The sequence below is a fragment of the Podarcis pityusensis genome (assembly GCF_964106645.2).
Source record: "Podarcis pityusensis genome assembly, chromosome: 7".
Classification (NCBI taxonomy): domain Eukaryota; kingdom Metazoa; phylum Chordata; class Lepidosauria; order Squamata; family Lacertidae; genus Podarcis; species Podarcis pityusensis.
In genome coordinates, this window is record NC_138031.1 from 80,164,432 (window position 1) to 80,185,085 (window position 20,654).

General features: G+C 42.6%; 1 protein-coding gene across 1 annotated transcript in view; it reads left to right on the forward strand.

Moving 5' to 3' along the window:
* Positions 1-533: 533 nt before the first annotated feature.
* The window catches only part of GALNT12 (polypeptide N-acetylgalactosaminyltransferase 12), a 38,229-nt gene continuing 18,108 nt past the window's right edge, over positions 534-20,654 (forward strand). Inside the window, exons 1-4 of the mRNA XM_081014849.1 lie at positions 534-943; positions 5,861-6,030; positions 9,658-9,847; positions 15,298-15,483. Of these exons, the coding sequence (XP_080870975.1) occupies positions 549-943; positions 5,861-6,030; positions 9,658-9,847; positions 15,298-15,483 (941 nt within the window). The 5' untranslated portion in view covers positions 534-548. The remainder of the gene's footprint in view (positions 944-5,860; positions 6,031-9,657; positions 9,848-15,297; positions 15,484-20,654) is intronic.

Consider the following 20,654-nt stretch of genomic DNA (forward strand, 5'->3'; position numbering starts at 1 on the left):
GGCAGCAGGAGCTTTTCTGCAGTGGCTCCCTACTTGTCCAATGCTTTCCCTGGGGAATCTAGCCTGAGGCCTTTATTGCAAGCCTTTAGTCACCTGGCGAAAAAACCTTTCTCTTCAACCAGGCCTACTGACAATCTGGCTTTTTAAATGTGTTTGTGGGAGGGGTGGGGTGCGGAGTTTTTGGTTGCGTTTTTATTATGTCTCATGTATTCTTATTAGTTCTGTCGGAGACTGCCCTGAGATGAAGGGCCGTATAAAAATTAAATAAACAAACAGGCGAAGAAGTCTGGTTCGTTTTTCTTGTTTTGTTGCGTGTTTTGTGTTTGGTTTTTCTGGGGCGAGCTGTCAAACTTCCGAGGCCAGGAGCCGCGCGGCCTCTGAGGCACCTCGGCTGCTCCTTCCCTCAGCGCCGCCTCATCCTGCAAAGAAGGCCGCTTCCTCGCTCCGGGCCCGGCGGCGGCGGCGGCGGGGCGGCCCTTCCTCCTCGGGTCCCGCCCCGCGCTCCTCAAGCGAGGCCAGCGCCGGCTTGGGGCGGCGGCGCGGCAGAGATGCGGCGGGTCCGGCGGTCGCGGGTGTCCCGAGCGGGAGGGCCTCTGGCTTTGGCGGCGGCGGCCCTGCTGGTGGCGGCGACGGGGGCGCTGGGCTGGCTGTTGCTGTGGCAACGCGGCCTGCCGGACTCGGAGCTGGGCGAGGCCGGCGGAGTGGCGCTGCCCTCGCAGCAGCCTGCCGAGCTCGCCCGGCGGCTCCTGCGCAGGCCCGTGTACGACAAGCCTCCGCTGGGCAGGGAAGCGGAGCTGGGCGAGCTGGGCCGGCCCGTGCGCCTGGAGCTGAGCGCCGCCGAGCAGCGGCTCCAGGAGGAGAGCATCCGGAGACACCAGATCAACATCTACCTCAGCGACCGCATCTCGCTGCACCGCCGCCTGCCGGAGCGCCGCCACCTCCAGTGAGTGAGGCGGAGGGAGGGCGGCAAAGGGACGGGCGCTGCCCGAAGGAAACAGGGGAGTCGAGGCGGGGGGGGGGGGGGCAGAAGAAAGCCTGGACGGCCGTCTGACAATATATGATCTAGCTGAGATTTCTGCATTGCCCGGGGTTGGGCTAGATGACCCTCAGGGGCCCCACCCAACTTTACAATTCCGTGATTGCACTGGAGAGTCTGCTTCCTCAGGTACCTGAAATGGCCACCTTACTTAGAGCACAGGGGTGTTTGTGTGTATGGGAGGTGAGCTCCCGACAAAATTTAAACCAGTGCTCTTTTTTCCTGGGGGTATTCAGTACCAGCATTAAAATATTTATTCATTTGGTTTTCATATTAAAATTTAACAAACAGATTTCCAACATGCACCATAAAAACAAGACCCCAAAGGATCTCCTGGACTTCCCTCTCCTCCCCTTTTTGGGTCCTCTTGTTAATCATTTGCTCCTGCATCTTTTATAATAATCCAAATCTTTTTCATCTCCACTGTATCCAAATTTCACCATTAGACTACAAGTGTTATTACAATCCAACTAACGATTTTAACAGTTTGCAATGATTTTTAAAGTAAGTTATAAATCCTCCCCCCAATCCCCCATTTTACCCATAATGTTAAAATTGTGGAACTTACTGTAACAACTTCACATTTTTTTTCTATTAAAAAAGGAAGAAGCGCTGAGTAAAACCCATTCAGAGTGGATATGAGCTACTGCCTGTCTGGGGAAGTGTTGGCAAAACAAGATTGTATAGTGTACATGAGTGCCTAGGAGAGAAGGTTTGCTTTCGGTAGCAGATTCATAGGGGCCCAGCTATACTCTCCAGTCGTAACAGGGTATCATGCCTGTGTTTTTCTCCAACATTTTAAAATCTCCCCTCCTTAAACGTGGCCTGCCTACTGCAACTTGTCCCCCGCCTTACAGGTGAACATATGGCAATCTTTCCATACAGTTGTGTGCAAATATTGGCGTGTTACTGTAAATACTATGTCAGAAGAGGAACAGAGCAGGCAACTATGATTGCTCTGAAAACAGAGACACAAAATTTGGAGGGGGGGGGGAACCCGTGGCCTTTCTTTCAGTGCCTGTTCAAGTCAGAATGAGATCATGGTGCAGTGGGGGAGCTGTCACCCATCAGATACAAGGTTGGTTCGTTGAAAGACTTCTGTCTGTGGGTATTTAATCCATCTACATTCACCTGTTCACTTCCTGGAACAGTGCACTGCCTCATCCTAGGTGCCCTGGAAGTGTTTGTCCCATACTTTCAGAGCTTGTGTTTTCATACATAAAAAAACAAGTCACTGAGAGCCAGTGTGGTGTAGTGGTTAAGAGCGGTAGTCTCGTAATCTGGGGAACCGGGTTTGAGTCTCCGCTCCTCCACATGCAGCTGCTGGGTGACCTTGGGCTAGTCACACTTCTCTGAAGTCTCTCAGCCCCACTCACCTCACAGAGTGTTTGTTGTGGGGGAGGAAGGGAAAGGAGAATGTTAGCCGCTTTGAGACTCCTTAAAGGGAGTGAAAGGTGGGATATCCAATCCAAACTCTTCTTCTTCTTCTTCTACTTGTGGCATAAATAGCTAGAATAGGGTTACCAGACTTCCCCGGATTTTCAGATCTGTCCCCGGACAAATTCCATCCCCGGAATGTCCCCAGATTTGCAAATCTGTCCCCGGGAAACGTGGTAGCGGCAGCCTCAGCAGCCCGGAGTCAGCTTGGTAGCGCAGTTGGCTCTGGCTGGCTTCAGGAGCTGCTCGCTGCTACCGCCACTGCCAAAGGAGAACGGGGACGTCTGGCGGTACAGATCTCCTGCCCCCTTCCCCCTTTGTTTTGACAGATCAAGGGAGGCTCAGGAGTCGCGGGCAGGTGGTCGTTGCCCAGGAGGGGTGCAAGGCGCTTGGTTTCTCTGCCAGGCAAGGTGCAAAGCCCTTCTTTCGCACCCTGTGAAATATAAATGCACAGTTTTTAAAAAACTGGGCAATGGCTGCCCGCCCGTGAATCCCGAGCCTCCCCCGATCAGTCAAAACAAAGGAGGAAGAGGGAGGAGATTGGGGGAGGCTTGGGAGTCACGGGCGCGCGGCGCTCCTTTGCCCCGTTTTTTATGTTTCATAGGGTGCAAAAGAAGGGCTTTGCACCTTTATACAATATGCATGTGTGCTTGAGCCCAGGGTCTTTTGCCTCACCATCCCCACTACTGACTCCCTGTTGCTACTCAGCTTCAACAAAACAAAACAAAAAGTCTCCCCAGATTCATTGAAAAAAATCTGGTAGCCATAAGCTAGAATGCATATGAAAACCCAATCCTTAATTATATTAATTAATTAAATATTTATATATTAATTGGATAATTCAGTATATAATGCCTACTTATGTACAAATGTCATGGTATGTGGTACCTGTGGCTGGAAGTTAATGCAACCAGCAAACTCCACGCCAGAAGCAGTGAATGGGACCTGTGCCAAGTTAGCTTTAAAGTATAGGGTCACCTCTTTGAGAGCATCTCCACTTGAAAATTGTGTCCCAAATGAAGATGTTTGTAAGTTGGTGAGAATGTTTGTAGCCTCTCAAAATCATTGCTGCTTCCAGTTCTGCTGCTGCCTAACCCGTTTCCCATATTTTCTCAGGGAGTCCCATCTCTCACCATCATCCTGCTGCCTCCCCAATAATTATCCAAAAAGATGTGAGTTCACACAGCTATATTCCACCATTTTTGATGTCATGTTAAGATATTTCGGCCATGATCATTCCTCAGCTGAGCACTTTCTTTGAACCCAGTCCTATATGTATAGTTAACCAAGCTTATCACTGAGGCTGCAGTCCCATGCTTAAGATCACACAGATGGTTGCTTTCTTTTTATTGCTGCCTGTTCTCAATCAGGCACAGTGGTAGCCTTTGACAATATTTTCTTCCTGGAAATTTTCCAAGCGAGGCACCCTCAACTGACTTAAGCCGGATGTAGTTCCATGCTAGCTGTTCATAACCCTTTCATTCTTGCCACCACAACCTGTACAATAAAGTGCCCTGTACAGTACACATGGACATTGCCAATAGCTGCCTTATCATGTTCATTTCTGCTTGTTAGAGGAAACCGAAGTCTTTTATGTACAAAAGATTCTAACAAGATTGCTCATAAGAAGAAGAAGAAAAATACTACACTTTACTTCCTGGACTAGAGAGATTGTAAATTGCTGATGTTGCAATGTCTGTGATTGTAGCGTAACTGAATGGTGTATATATTTCCACTACACAGGTGAAGCTCAGTTTCTTTTTCTTTTTTTAAATGATATTTATTAAAGTTTCAAAAGAAGGATACATAAATAAAAAAGAGAAAAATAGAAAAGAGAAAAATACAAAATACAAAAAGGAAAAAAAAAACAATTAAAAACAATTCCATCTTTTCATCACTTCTCTTTCATTTACTTGTTTCCCGGACCTCCTCATACCCCCCTTTTTTGTATTCCAGTTCAATTTATTTAGTCCAGCAATTCCTTTCCTTCCTTTTTAATCCTGATCTTTAATCTTAATATATTATAGCATTAGGTTTTTACGTATTGAAAATCCAATTTTTCCATATTCTTTTATACCATTACTCAGTTTCTGGTTATACACCTATTAGCTACTAATAACTTCTCAGAAATTGGTTGAGTATCATGCAGTTTCACTGTGTTAGGGAACTTTCTCAAGACTACTGCAGCACGTGAAAGTTATCAGCATGATGAAATTTGCACCGCAAAGACAATAATTTGATTTGGCTCTTGAAGGGAGCAGCAGGAGCATTAGTGAGCAAAATGGGGACACCTTTGGGTAGGAGAGAGGTATTAGTGAATGATCTGATGAAATATATTTCCTAGTAACCAGAAAATTGAGCAAGTGGATTTTATATGAGCTGGCTGTGATTAACCTTGGTGGGGCAAGGAAGGGAAGTCTTCTGAAGCATTCATGTCTAATGTCCTACAGAACCTCAATCAGGTAGTTTCTTCATAGCAGAATGAAGACAGACAGTAGATCTCGGTAGCCAACTGGATGGCCTCCTGATGTTGCTGGACTACAGCACCTATCATTCCTTACTATTGGCATGCTGTCTGGGTTTGATGGAAGTTGGAGTCCAACAATACCTGGAGGTCACCATGTTGGATACTTCAGGTCAAGCTCTTGACATGCTGACAACATAATGACTTCTACTTTAATTGCCTTTGGCTCTGTAGGTAAGTCCCTGTGCCTGGCATTCTCCCAGTTTGGTAAACAAAGGAGATAGAAGAGTGGGTGACAATTGCCTCAGTGATTTGTTGTAAGGTTTTAATCTATTCATTGGTATAGTTAATTGAATATCACAGATTTTCAAAGCTGATATTTGAACTGCTTGAATAAAGGAGAATGAAGCTCAAATGAAAAACACGTGTGAATCTGAACAGTTACTGCATTCTGTGAAAATATGCTTAACATTTAATAATAATAAACCTATATGGTTAAACTCTGCAGATATTAAAAATAAGCTCTCACTGATCCAACTCAAATTGTTGTTTTAGAAAATATATTTACATGCAATTAGTAGCAGCAGAATTGGGAGTGGGATGGCATTTGCAAATAATACATCATGAATAGGTGGTATTGACACTTGGATATACATTCTGATGTGTGCTTGGAAGTAGCATTGAATTCCTTAATATATTTAATGTAGTATGGAGCGTATCACAAACTGGATGTTTTTCCTAATGGAGATGATACGCTTTTTGAAAGTGCAAGATGAAAATCTAGGAGAAATTACTTCCTTGCTGCAGGTCCTACTCTACACAATTATGATACGTATTCACCTCACTTCTGCATAAATTGTTGGGCAGAGTATTGCTTAATTATGTATCTGATTTTTCAATTAAAATGTATGCTTTTCTTACAGATGCAGAGAAAAGAAGTATGATTATTATAACCTTCCAAAGACTTCTGTTATAATAGCTTTTTATAATGAGGCTTGGTCAACGCTTCTCAGAACAGTTCATAGTGTTCTTGAGACTTCTCCTGACATCCTTCTGGAAGAAGTCATCCTTGTAGACGATTACAGTGATAAAGGTAAGCCGTGTCTCCACAAAGCCCCCTGCTGGCACAGGATTTTCTGTGAAAGGAATAGGGCATTTAGTAGCTACTACACTTGGAGGCAAGCGTAGCCCTTTTAGGATATAATTGGTGTAAGAGTGCAACTTAGCAGGAAGTATTTCCAAGGAACAACATAGACTGAAACTGGCTTGCATAGAGATGCGTTGACAGTGGCCTGTATTGTAATGTTTGCTCTATACAGTGGTACTTCAGGTTACATACGCTTCAGGTTACATACGCTTCAGGTTACAGACTCTGCTAACCCAGAAATAGTGCTTCAGGTTAAGAACTTTGCTTCAGGATGAGAACAGAAATCATGCTCCGGTGGTGCAGAGGCAGCAGGAGGCCCCATTAGCTAGTGGTGCTTCAGGTTAAGAACAGTTTCAGGTTAAGTACGGACCTCCGAAACGAATTAAGTACTTAATCCGAGGTACCACTGTACTCCTGAAAATTACTTCTCGGTAATTGTAGTGTGATTATCTCGTCGGTATACCACAATGTTGCTTATTTCCCACCTCTCTTAAAATCTTGGACATGTGAGCCATCACGGGATGTGGAGACTTGACTAATAATTTTTGGGAATAGTTTACCAAGCGATGGAATATTGCACAGGTTGGGATCCCCAAGAATAAAAAGCTAGGCTGAGGAGAACCTAGCAGGCAGGGCCTGATGCACATAGGTAGGCAAGCTGCAGTTCAGTCATGCTGGCTCAAGCGGCAGCTGTACTCATTTTACAAATGGCTTGTGTGATGCTTGGCTAAATTATTTACCTTTCATCCCAGCTTACTCAACAGAGTGGGTTTGAGGCTAAAATGCTGCTCTGAGCTCCTTGGTATGCAAGTGCAGTGGTACCTCAGGTTAAGTACTTAATTCATTCCGGAGGTCCGTTCTTAACCTGAAACTGTTCTTAACCTGAAGACCACTTTAGCTAATGGGGCCTCCTGCTGCCGCCGTGCCGCCGGAGCACGATTTCTGTTCTCATCCTGAAGCACAGTTCTTAACCTGAAGCACTATTTCTGGGTTAGTGGAGTATGTAACCTGAAGCGTATGTAACCTGAAGCGTATGTAACCCGAGGTACCACTGTGTATCAAATAAATACATCCAGGTACCCCATCCAGATGGCTACTGGATAGTTATGTGATATCAGGCAAAGTCTATCCTGTCTGCTGAAATCAAGTAACCAAAGACCCAGCGATCTCAATTTTGCAGTAATAAGGATGAATGAGATTAATGAATCAATGCACAAAACGCTACTGTAAAATTTACAGCTGATGGGAGTCTCTCTCCTGTTATATAAAACTAAGACTTGTAGATGTAAAATTATAACTAGAATAACTAAAATGATCGTACCGAATAAAATGGGAATGGTAACACTGAATTTTAAGACATTTGCTTGGCTCTTCTGCATACTATTTAATAAATCTAATAGTGGAACAAAGCAAAAGGGATGTCAGATTTTGAATAGGGGTCTCTGCAGAATGGGATATTTCTGCTGTATAGATTTTAGCCCACATTTCATTTGAAGAAAAAACATCACTCCTTACAACTCTGTTCGATATGTATTTTGATGCGTGGAAACCTAATCAGTTAATGTTTTCTAATTTTATTTTTAGCCTAGAATATTTGGATTGTACTCTTCTATGACCAAAACAGGGTAATAGTGATTGTGCACACCTGAGTCTTTTGTTAGTCTGATATTTATTCCACTCGCAGAATAGTAATATTCTCAAAATATATGTATAATCTAACTCTTAGGGTGATATTCAACTAAGGTTTACTTAAAGTAGACTCACTGAAATTAATTGGCATAAATTAGTTATGTTTATTAATTTCACTGGATCTACTCTGAGTAAAACTTAGTTGAATGCCATCCCTAATATGTAGTTTGAATAGTACCTTTCTCAGAGACTGATTTATTATACTGTATTTAAAAATATTTTTACCCTTCCTTCACCCTTATCAGTGCTTCACCAAAATACAAACTTTATTTATAAAATAGACAAATTAAAGGAGAAGGGGAGAAAACCTCAATAAAGAGAATTTAAAGTCCCTAGGTAGTTTACACAGATGCAGTCATTCCTCATCTTAAAAAGATTAATAACGTAGTATTATCTTCCATGTCCTGTATGAGGAGATCACAAAGAGAGATGTAAGCATATGGGTGATAACAGAGACACTGAAAGGGAGGCACACAGTAGTTCAGAACCGTTTTGAGGACCATATCTGAAAAACAACTAAACTGGTTTGTATATGTAGTAAACTATTTTATCTTGACTTTCCATTTTAATCCCCCATTGAGGATTACAATGTATTTTAAATCCATAACAATAAAATAATTGAAACAATAAAATAGTAAATGTAATAGCAGTCTTCAAAGGTAATAGAATATTGAAGAACCTTTTAAGACCAATACAGAGCTTTCAACCTATAAAGTACCATGGAAAGGCAGGGCCTGCCCAAGACATTTTGACACCTGAGGCGAACTACAAAATGGCGCCACCTCCCCCAGCCAGGGAAGAAGGGGTGAATGAAGATCTAAATTGGGAACAAGGGGAGGAAGGAAGATCTACATAGGGAACAAGGGGGGAATAAAGATCTACATTGAGAACAAGGTTGGGAGGAGACCGACAGCGCCTCATTTCCATCAAGAGCTGGCTGTAGATGTGGCATTGGTGGAGGTGCAAAGGGGGTGGCAGATGCAGTCTCTATGGAGCACACTGCAGCCATCACTTCCACTTTAGCAGCAGTAAGGTAAAGGTCCAGTCGTGACCGACTCTGGGGTTGCGGCGCTCATCTCGCTTTATTGGCTGAGGGAGCCGGCGTACAGCTTCCGGGTCATGTGGCCAGCATGACTAAGCTGCTTCTGGCGAACCAGAGCAGCGCACGGAAACGCCGTTTACCTTCCCGTTGGAGTGGTACCTATTTATCTACTTGCACATTGACATGCTTTTGAACTGCTAGGTTGGCAGGAGCAGGGACCGAGCAACAGGAGCTCACCCCGTTGCGGGGATTCGAACCGCTGACCTTCTGATCGGCAAGTCCTAGGCTCTGTGGTTTAACCCACAGTGCATCTTCTGTTGCCTCACATTGCCTCATGGGTGGGCCGTCTCAGTGAAAAGAGGACTTCAAAGTCCTCAAATTTAATGCCAGATGAGCAGATAAGCAGAGTGGGTTGATTAACTAAGGTACTTGCATCAAGAAAACCCAATCTTGGATGACCACCCACATAGTCTTACAAAGTGGGAACACCCAGAGCCAAACTTCCAATGATGATCTCAAAACCAGGCAGGTTTTAATGAGTACAGGCCGTCTTTAGTGAGTACAGGCCGTTCAGAAACCCTGATTGACATTAAGTTGGAATATGTTCAGGTCAGCATCTTCGGCGCTGCACTGCTCTGCTTTCAGAGGTGGGGCAAATGAACATGCAAGGTAGGTATTTTTGGTTGTGGCATCACAAATCTGGAACACACCTTCATCATAGCTCACTTTTTGGTGAACCGAAAATGGATTTCAACACTGAATTGCTGGATATGTTTTGATGAAAAGCCGTTTTGCTAGCTGTTGCTTTGTACGACAGCAGTTCATTCATCTCTTTGTTACAGAGCACTTAAAGGAGGCTTTGGAAAACTATGTGGCTAACTTGCGCAAGGTACGGCTTATTCGGGCAAACAAGAGAGAAGGATTGGTTCGAGCAAGACTGCTAGGAGCATCTATAGCAAAAGGGGATGTTCTGACCTTTCTTGATTGCCACTGTGAGTGCCATGAAGAATGGCTTGAACCATTATTAGAAAGGTAATGTTCAGTCAAATACTTTCTGTATGCATTAAAAAAGTGAGTGGCATTTGATTTTCATTTTGTTTCTCAGCAGTGGCAACCAGAGCCAGAGTATTTGCCTCACATTCTATATTTTCTGTTCTTCTACCTGCTATTTTAGATGAATCCAAATAGTACTTTAAAAATGATTTAAGACATTCTAATTTCAACAAATATGTGTTGATTAGAACCAACGTAAATAATGTGTAAACCTCCAGTACTTTACTGAGATTCATGTAGCTGCTTTATGCATCCCCAATGGGATTAATATATATTTCAACCATAGATTGCTGCTTTTGAAAATCCCCCACAGTTCAGAAGAAATTGCCATGGATCAAGGAAGGACATCTGTTTAAAAAATATAAGCCCTAAATCCCTTAGATTCATTATTATTATTTTTCCTTTCATTTCTACACCACTTTATATTTTTAAGAAAAAAATCTCAAAGTGGTTTACAACCTCTGTTAAAACATCAAATAAAACAATTCAGAATAAACTATTATAGAATAAAGTCGACTATAAAGTATAATTTCAAAGCAACATAATTAACAGAAAACTAAAATATTACCTTAAAGACTTCAAAAGAAAACATTACTAAAGAAAGACAAATATATACATTTAAAACAGCATAATTAGCAAAAGAATAAAATATTATCTTAAACATAGAACATACCTGCTGCTGTTGCTGCCAGTCCTCCAAGCAGGATTGTGCATGAGCTGGGTCTACAGCAAGAGTCAGCCAAGATGGTCTCTGGCCTCCTCAATAATCTCAGTTTTTGTAGTGGGAGTAAGTCAGGGCTGGCTTTAAATTGATAGTGTTTACATTTGTAGATAAAAAGGTTGTTTATTGGTATGCCCTCCTTTTTTCAAAATACATTTTGCTTATATTGAGATGATGCCACCGAGACTGACTGATGATGATGATGAGTTATTTTCAGCTTCTTGTAAGATGGAGATGTTTTGGGATTTTTCTAGCAGTATAAAGGAATGAGAATGGCAAGGGAAGAAAATGCTTGATGGTACACTGTGCTGTGTAATGTGTTTCTGACAACCAACACAAAATACACGTGGCCCAGTTTGCACATAACAGTAAGCCAAAACGTGGTGAAGCATGAAAAAGCAAACATGCAAGTGCTCACAGCAAAAAATCACGGCCAGTTCACTCATTTTCCTTTTTTTAAAAAAAATATTTATTGCTTTTAAACCTTACAAAAAGAAGAAAAGAAAAGAAAAAAGAAAAGCAAAAGAGAAAACAATACAATACAATATATAAACAATACAGAACACAACATTAACATTAACACATTAAACAAAACAAAAGCAAAAACAATTCAAAAAACACACATCATACCATCTCAATATCCTCTCTTTCATTCCCTTGTTTCATCGACCTCCTCTCACCTCCCTTTTTGTGTTCCATTTCTATTAATTGTTTCAGCAAATCCTTTCCATCTTTCTCTATTTTCTGTCATGTAATTATCTTAACATATTTTAACCTTATTTTCCATTAATACTATAATACTTATTTATACTTAATTCCTTAAAATATTTCTACTAAAGCCGTATAATTCCCTTCCAACATTTTTCTAACACTCATTAATTTTACATTATTTCCATATATAGATTTTAAACTTTTTCCAATATTCTTCCACCGTCTCTTCTCCCTGGTCCCGGGTTCTGCCAGTCATTTCCGTCAATTCCATATAGCCCATCAACCTGGTGATCTTCTGTCCGAGGCTCTTAACTCTTTTCCAGGTCCCTTCTGCACAGTTCACTCATTTTCCACCCTGCTGCTATGTGGTGTCTTTCGCAGCCAGACCAGGAGTAGCAAGCATTAAATGACCTTTGGCTACAACTTGCAGTTTGTCTGGAGCAAGACAAACCATGAGTCCAGGTTTTGATGTAACACTAAGCCAAACAATGCTTAGTTCTGGGTAGTGCAGCAGCAGCAAGACCAGAGGAGGAGCAGAGCAGACGCATGCTCTCTTAGTCACAGTTTTGCTTAGTGATACATGCAAACTGGCCCCTTATGTATTTTGCGGTGTCATAAATGCATTATGCGGATGGCGCTGTGGGGACGCGGGTGGCGCTGTGGGTTAAACCACAGGGCGTAGGACTTGCCGATCAGAAGGTCAGCGGTTCGAATCCCCACGACGGGGGGAGCTCCCATTGCTTGGTCCCTGCTCCTGCCAACCTAGCAGTTCAAAAGCATGTCAAAAGTGCAAGTAGATAAATAGGTACCGCTCTGGTGGGAAGGTAAACGGCATTTCTGTGCGCTGCTCTGGTTCGCCGGAAGCGGCTTAGTCATGCTGGCCAATAAAGCGAGATGAGCGCCACAACCCCAGAGTTGGCCACGACTGGACCTAATGGTCAGGGGTCCCTTTACCTTTTTAAATGCATTATACAAGCACTGAATACCATCAAGCATTAAGCCATAATAACTTACTGGCAACCCCTCTCCCACATACATTAAAAGCATACTTGTGGTATGAGACTAAGACTATTCTTAACACCAAAATGCAAGGAAACCCACAAATGAGCACAAACCCCACTGTCAGAGGTTGTGGTTCTGCATTGTGAATGAAAGAATAAAAAATGAGACCTCTAAAAATAATTCAGGGAAGTGGAATTTTAGGCAGAGCACTTGCCTAAACACCAAAAACATGTGAAAAACAACATGTAATAATGCTTGGAATGTAATTAATATTTAACGGGAAACATTTTGCAGGGGAAACTAATGCTTTGACTTTATTTAATAATTTCAACTATTAGGTTATAGAGGCCTATATTGCCAGTTATTCAGTTCTTTTGAAGTAACCAAAGGCATGCTTATCAATTTAATCCACCAGATGGCAGTGTGGGGCAAGCTTTAGTCTGAAAATGAATATTTTCCCTCATATTTTAGGGTATTCTGTTTATTGTATATACACTCTATGTAGTCTTAGCAATGATTCACTTGTTTCCTGATCTCTTATTTTCACTTAAAAATATTGTTATGAACTAGTGCCTCATGTAGTCTCAGCTGCAGCAGCCTCCATAACTAACCAGCAGCGGTTCAAACTGCTGCCGTAGGGTATTTCTGCATAATATTAACTATACTATTATTACTATTATTATAGTATACTATATTACTATTATACTATTAACTATATTTTGGCCCAGTCATAGCTTTTACTATCCTGTCCTCAAGCTGCTGCTCTTCCACCATTGCAAACCTTGTTTATAAACGAATTGACTGCAGGAGTTCAGGACATGCCGTTTTCTGTTGCAAATGACCTGATATGACTCAAGGGGCAATTAAAAATTCGAAATGGGGAACAGGGACATCGCTGGGTGCATTGACATTGTATAAATTGAAATAATTGTACCAACTCTCTCCCCAACTTATGGCATCACAGTGCACACCACGGCTCATAATGGTTGTTGCTCTCAGGTGGCCAGTAGGGTTGGGGTAAAGGGAGTGCTAACACATTGTAGATCATGTGTTGGTGCAGGTTTTCATCTTTTGACCGCTTGGCTTTAATATCTGTAAGTAACCCACTCCTGCTATTAAGTTTCTCTTGCTCTCCTTTCCTCGTCTTCTCTGACTTCATCTCCTTTCTCTTCTTTGGCTGTCTGGCAACCAGCCTTCACTTTGCCTGTCTGCCTGGATTGTGGCCATCTCACTGACAGACCCAGTCAGGAAAGACTGGTCACTGAACTCTTGAAGCTCCTGGGACTGGAGAGTGAGTAAAACGAGTTTGCTTGTGCTCTGTGTGTGTGTGGTGGTTCTGTTGTGCTTCAGCTTTGCCTTTGTATCTGTTTCGCCATGCCTTTTTTCCTTATGCTACCATCACTTTCTTTGAAGAAGATTACCAAAAGACTGTAAAAAGACACTGTGAAGCAGTTAGATAAGCTTCCCCCCGTTTCTTGTTGTTTGTATGTTTAAGTTGCTAAATATTACCTCAACTACAAAGAGGAAAAATCCTAACTATTAATATAACAACTTTACATTGGCAAAGTAAATATATGAACATTATGATGCAGCTTTGTTCTGTTCAGCTGATTTGGCACAGAGTGAAACCATTTTTGTCTCTAAAACCACCATGGATTGTTTTCTCATTTCTCATGGGATGTTGTTAATGGGGAGGAAAGGGACAAAAAGAGGTTGTTCTCCAGCTCCCTGGTGGTGAGTAAACTCTAAAAAGTCTCTAGCTGTTAATTAGAACACTTGTGCTAATTTTCCCTATCACAGAGTACAGTTGTTAAATGTCAGTGGTTGAGCCTCACCTGCAGTTACTACATACTTTGTCTAAACCAGGCACCCCCAAACTCAGCCCTCCAGATGTTTTGGGACTACAACTCCCATCATCCTTAGCTGGCAGGACCAGTGGTCAGGGATGATGGGAATTGTAGTCCCAAAACATCTAGAGGGCTGAGTTTGCGGATGCCTGGTCTAAACTAATGGATAGTTCCCTAATTATTCAAGCTTGCTGCTGAATTGATTAAGCTTATGTGACTTATTTAGGAAGCTGCCTTACACTGAGTCCAACTATTGCTCCATCTAGCTTTGTATTGTCTACAGAGACTGGCAGCAATTGTTCAGAGTTTCAGGCAAGGGACATTCCCAGCCCTACCTGGAGAGGCTGAGGATTGAATGTGAGACCTTTTTGCAAGCAAAGCAGGTGTGCTTCCTCTGAGGTATGCCCTTCCACTTCAGCTACATTCCTTCCCCAAATATATACTTCATTGCATCGAGGCAGTCACATTGCTTTAGACTAAAGCCAGGTTCTCGGGTTGTGGAGCAAGATCCTTCAGTAGGTTTCAAGATACTTGCAGTAGTTTAGGAATGATGGTTAATGTTGGAACTTCAGAGTGAACCATGGATGTCAGAAGACAAATGGCAGGTGGGCCTTTTTCTCTTCTTGTGAATGTTCTCTTTTGTTTGAGATGCTATGTGGAAACTCTGCAAGCAGTAGGTAGGGGCAGAAGATGCTTAGTTGTGCTTTGGTGTTAATTCTTAGAGCAGCTGGGCAAAAGAATAAAGAGGATGGGGTGAGGAAGATAAAGGACGAACACTCCTGCTTTTTAGACAAAAATCCTTAGTATTCCTTCACTCCCTTCCATAAATCCTCATGCCACCAGTGGGCTGTATGTTCTCAACTGTTTTACAAACCTGTTTACATTCATCCATCAAACAGAAGTTGGACCAGAAGGCAAAATAAGTACAGGAAGGGGATGGATTCAAGAGGTTTCATGGAAATTGAGCTAGCTTATGTTTACTTATTTTTTATTTTAAAAAGTTATAAAAGCTTCCTGCCGCACAATGGAAAATAATAAACCATTTAACTTATAAACATACGTACTCTAGTGTGCTTCCGTAATGTTGTTTGATATTTCTTGCTTCTGTGAACATCATGCAAATATTATTTCTTTATTAACTTACTTAGAATTAAAGAAGAGCCATCAGCTGTTGTCTGCCCTGTGATCGATGTGATTGACTGGAACACTTTTGAATATTTGGGAAATCCTGGGGAGCCACAGATTGGTGGGTTTGACTGGAGACTGGTCTTCACCTGGCATGTAGTACCCGAGAGGGAACAAAAACAGAGGAGATCCGAGGTTGATGTCATCAGGTCAGACTGATTTCTACTTTCTTTGAAATATATTTTAAACTGCTAAACCCATTGGGCTTACTAAACTGAAATTTGCTTCTCAACAAGGATTCTGAATGTTCTATCTATAACACATAATATAAATGTGTAGGTTGTCATATAAATTCTGCTTTTAAAATCACATATGTAAATCTTCCTCTTTCCTCATTTGTAACATAGTTTTATACTGTACAGTTCTCAGAACACAGAGAGATTAACCAGTGGTAGTGGAGGTGAGAAGCCAGTACATATATGTTTGTGTATGTGTGTGTGTTACACATCAATAGGCCACAAAGAGAAGATCAACTGCTGTTCAGTTCACAAGGTAATGGCAAACGGAATATTGGTTACAAATGCATTATGGCGTATCTGGAATGGGTTTTTCACAGTCATCTTCACTGAATACTAAAATGTTCTTTCCAAATTACCCTTTAATAGGGTTGAGCAAACTCATTCAGAAATAGTACACTGGCACCTTAGTTTACAATCATAATCCGTTCTGGAGGTCCGGTTGTAAACCAAAACAGGTTGTAACCCAAGGCACGCAGTGGGGCCGCCAAAAAGGGGGGGGGGAGATTGTAATCCAAAAAAAGTGTTGTAATCCAAAAAAAAGGGACACGCACTTCTGGGTTTGACGTGGTTGTAATCCAAAATGGTTGTAATCCAAAACGGTTGCAAACCAAGGTACCACTGTAATGCAAAATCTTACTTCTACGTACTGGTAATTTGTACAGGATTTAAGCTCCCCTTTCCCTTTTACAGTTAAGGTAGTTGCATTCTACTTTCCTCCAGACACCAGCAATTAAAGAGAATTATGTACATGCTAGTTTTTTGGAAGTATTAAGAGTAGTAATACTGCACTGAAGATAGCTATTCCTAGTGAAAATTCAGAAATGTTAGACCTAATGTAAAATAAGCTTAGTCTTGACCTATCTCCATGGGATTAATTTTACACTGAAACAATAGGTTAAGACGTATTGGTTACTAACAGAGAACAAGCTGGAATGTCAAGATTTTAGGAGATAGTTAAGAATAACGTAATTCTTCTTCCTAATTGAAAATTAGAGCCACTGTGCAATGGAAGTTTTGTTCCTATCTGATGGCCCAATTCCCGAATGAAATTGTCAACAAGTGTCAAACTAGGATTTTGGAGTACCTGCATCTCCAAGCATTGTGGTGACCCAGTTTACACATAATAGCAAGCCAAACAGTGGCTTTGTGCGAACAAACAAGCGTGTGAGTTTCCAGAGTGATGATTGCAGCCATTGTGCTCCTCCCCTGGTTTGGCTCTGCCATGCTACTCAGTGTTGTGCTATGGTTTGGCTTCATGTTACACCCAGACTCATCCTTTGTGTGGAGTGAAGCAAACCATGAGTCCTGGTGTGACGTTAACATATGAGAGTGCTGGAGGTGAAATAGTTAAACAAGTTACCCAATCAGAACCCAGGGGGGTGGAGTCAGAGGGACTATCAAACCAACTCTGGGAGGGGCGAAGGGGAGTTCGTTGGGAGTTGGATGGTTGGTTGCCATGGGAGTGAATTGGGATAGAGTCTGGGGGTAGGTTGAGTTAGTGTAGCGAAATAAGCTGAGTCAGGAACAGTTAGAAGCTAGGAAGACAAGTAAATATCTGAGAGGTGGTTTAGTGAGTGAGAGCAGGTAGCGGAAGTTATAGGTCTGGATAGGCACCCCATGATTGTAATTGACTGAGACCGTTAATGAAACCACACACTTGTTAAATTGCAATAAATAAACAGAAGTTTCTGTTCCAAATTAACCCTGACTGTTAATTTGTACCAGGTAGGGCCTGGGTGGGGGCAGCGAGAAATAAAGTGGTGGCACAGGGATCAATAGACGGTGAAACATCCGGGGACCCTGTGTGATCGCCACACCAGGTTCAAACATTAATGCTAAGTCAAACCATGGCTTAGCCCTGGGTAGCGCAGCAGCAGCAACAGGGCCACAGTCTGTGCTATAGGAACCTGCTCATTTGCACTAAGCCATGGTTTCCCCTAGTGTTGCATCCAAAGTGTGAGCAAACCAGTTCAAAATAAGTTTATAGGCGAGGATGTGCATGTTCTGAGCAGGTTTTCTGGAGTTCCTGCAGGGCTGGCCCATCAATAAGCAGTGTGAGGCAGTCAACTCAGGTGGCAGATCTGATATCCTCCATGCATGCCTGCCACCATGGCCGCCTCTTGTGTGCCTGGCTGCTCCCTTTTCCGCCTTGACCTCCGCACCCTTGGCTGCTGCTGAGAAGGAGGTGGCGAAGGGGGCAGCCAGGTGTGGAGGAGGCAATGGCAGCACATGTGTGTAGAAGAGGCAATGGCATCAAAGTGGGGGACCATTTTCAGTTTTGTCTGAAGCAGCAAAATATCCTGGGCTGGCCCTGCAGAACTGGATCTCAATCGATGCAAGACCAGCATATTGACAAACCATGGAATTAGGATTTAGCCAGTTCTAGATGGAGTTGCACTGCTCAAACAGAACCAAGACCATAGGTAGGGGGTGCTATTATCTAGATCCAGCCTTTCAGTGGATGTAGTTTTCAAAGTGCCTTTTAATCAATTTCTGTTACATGTGTCGGCTGCAATCCTACTTGGAAATATATTGTGCCACTGTTTCCCATGCCCTGACAACATCCCTGTTAGATTACTTTAATGTGCCCCAAACAGAATTGCTTGCTCCCTTGTAACATCTTCAGCAGAGGGATGGGGTAACCCCATCAACAGAAAGATGGTGGCTTCCCATTTATGGCTCTTCTTCACATCTATTTGTCATGTGCCTCCTTTGCGTGTATTTAAGTGCCAAGTGAAAATGGTTGTTTGTCCAGGGATATAATGCTATGTAATCAATCTTGATTACTGGCTGGTTGGTTGTATGGATTGATGTAAGCCACTTTGGGGGACATGGCTGAATAACAGAGTAAAAGTAGATTAAATAAACAAGGTAATAAATAAATAAAATTTGACACATACTTCGAATTGATACCAAATTATTTAACATGCATTATTACTATACCCTTCTGTTGCTTAGAAGTCATTGGTTTTCTCATCCTTTCCTTAGTAGAGAGGTAAATAATTATTCTCCCTCTTCCTTCTGAGATTCTTTTAAAAACGTTTGAAACTGTCAACCTGTTTTCTTTTTCCTCAAATTTTCTTTCTTCTCGGCTGAACGTGCCTGTTTCCTTAACTTTCCTTGTATGATTTGTAGCTCTCTGAAACATTAAGAACTTTTCAACATCCCTCTTGAACTAGAGTACCAAGAACTGCTTTCATTTTTAGTAAAGACCAAAACAAATAGGCTTTGATTACTTCAGCTGCCTCTTTATCCTCACTGTGCCTTCTTTTGTATTGAGGAAATATCCAGTGTTGTCTTTGTTTTCCATTTCCTTTTCTAACATATTTAATACAAATTCCTTTGTGTTGGTTGTGTCTTTGTCTATCTGCAATTCATTTAGGCTAAATGCCCGTCTAATGTTCGTATACACTGGGGACCGGGTATTGTATGGCATAGAAAGAGCGAACTTGAAGAGGGGTATCAGGAAAGCAAAAGCGGAGTACAGGGGAAAAATTGAGGACCATCTGAGAAATCATGATACTAGACAAATGTGGCAGGGAGTCCAACATCTGACTGGTTCATCAGTGGTAGAGAGTACGGCTTCCTTGGTGGGAGAGCTGAATACCTTCTTTGCCCGATTTGAGGTGACACCAACAGTGACTCCAACAGGGATGCCAGAGCTATTGGCGTCACTACCTACAGGAAATGCTGCCAGGGTGGAAGAGGGAGAAGTGAGGCAAATATTAAAGGAGGTAAACACGAGGAAGGCTATGGGCCCGGATGGGGTGGCTGGCAGGGTGCTAAGAGATTGTTCGGACCAAAGTGTTCAAAGTGTTCCACCCTGTCTGAAATCTGCTACTATTATACCCCTGCCAAAAACATCAAAGATAGACAGTCTGAATGATTTTCGCCCTGTGGCGCTGACACCCATTATAATGAAATGTTTCGAAAAACTGGTGAGGAAGCGCATCTTATCTTGTCTGCCAGTGGGACTTGACCCTTACCAGTTTGCATACAAGGCAAAGAGATCCACAGAGGATGCTGTGGCAATGGCTTTACATGCTGTCCTGACTCATTTGGAGAAGCAAGGGAACTACGCGAGACTGTTATTTGTAGACTTTAGTTCTGCATTTAATACTATTCTTCTGCATAGATTGGTGCCCAAATTATTAGACCTGGGACTTCCACCATGTTTGTGCAGGTGGATATTAGACTTTTTTATCAAACCGTTCCCAAAGGGTCAGGTTGGGTTCCCACGTCTCTGCGGATCTCATCACGAATACGGGGACGCCTCAGGGGTGCGCGTTGAGCCCGCTTTTATACACGCTCTATACAGCTGACTGTGCCCCCAAATACCCCACTAATAAGATCATTAAGTTTGCAGATGATACAACGGTGGTTGGTTTAATTACGGCTGGAGAGGGGGAGACAGCCTATAGGAAGGAAGTTGAGCAGTTGGGGGAGTGGTGCAGGAAAAACAACTTACTGCTTAACTTAAAGAAAACAAAAGAGATCATTGTGGACTTTAGGAAATGTAAACTGAATATTCAGCCACTTATTATTGAGGGGAAGTGCGTGGAACAGGTCTCAGTGTTTCGATTTCTGGGAATGGAGTTGAGAGATGACCTAACCTGGGGAGAGAACAGCAAAGACCTGGTGAAGAGAGCACAGCAGAGGTTATATTTTCTGAGAATCCTCCGGAAAAACAATCTCTCAAAGGACCTGTTGATGGCATTCTACCATTGCACTGTAGAGAGCGTACTAACTTATGGTCTGTGCGTGTGGTTTGGGAGCTGCACGGCCAGGGAAAAAACAATGCTATCCAGGGTTGTAAAGACTGCAGAGAGAATTATTGGGTGCACTCTTCCCACCTGAGATCAAATCTATGCTGCCAGGTGCCATAAGAAAGCGGCAGAGATAGCACATGATAGTACGCACCCCGGAAATGATCTCTTTCAGCTTCTGCTTTCTGGAAGAAGGTATAGGGTTATAAAGGCCAGGACTAGCCGCCTGAAAAACAGTTTCTACGCTAATGCAATTCTGGTTCTAAATGCAGCATAAGGGGTTTCTGTACTATAGTGTGTTTTAAAATGGGGTTT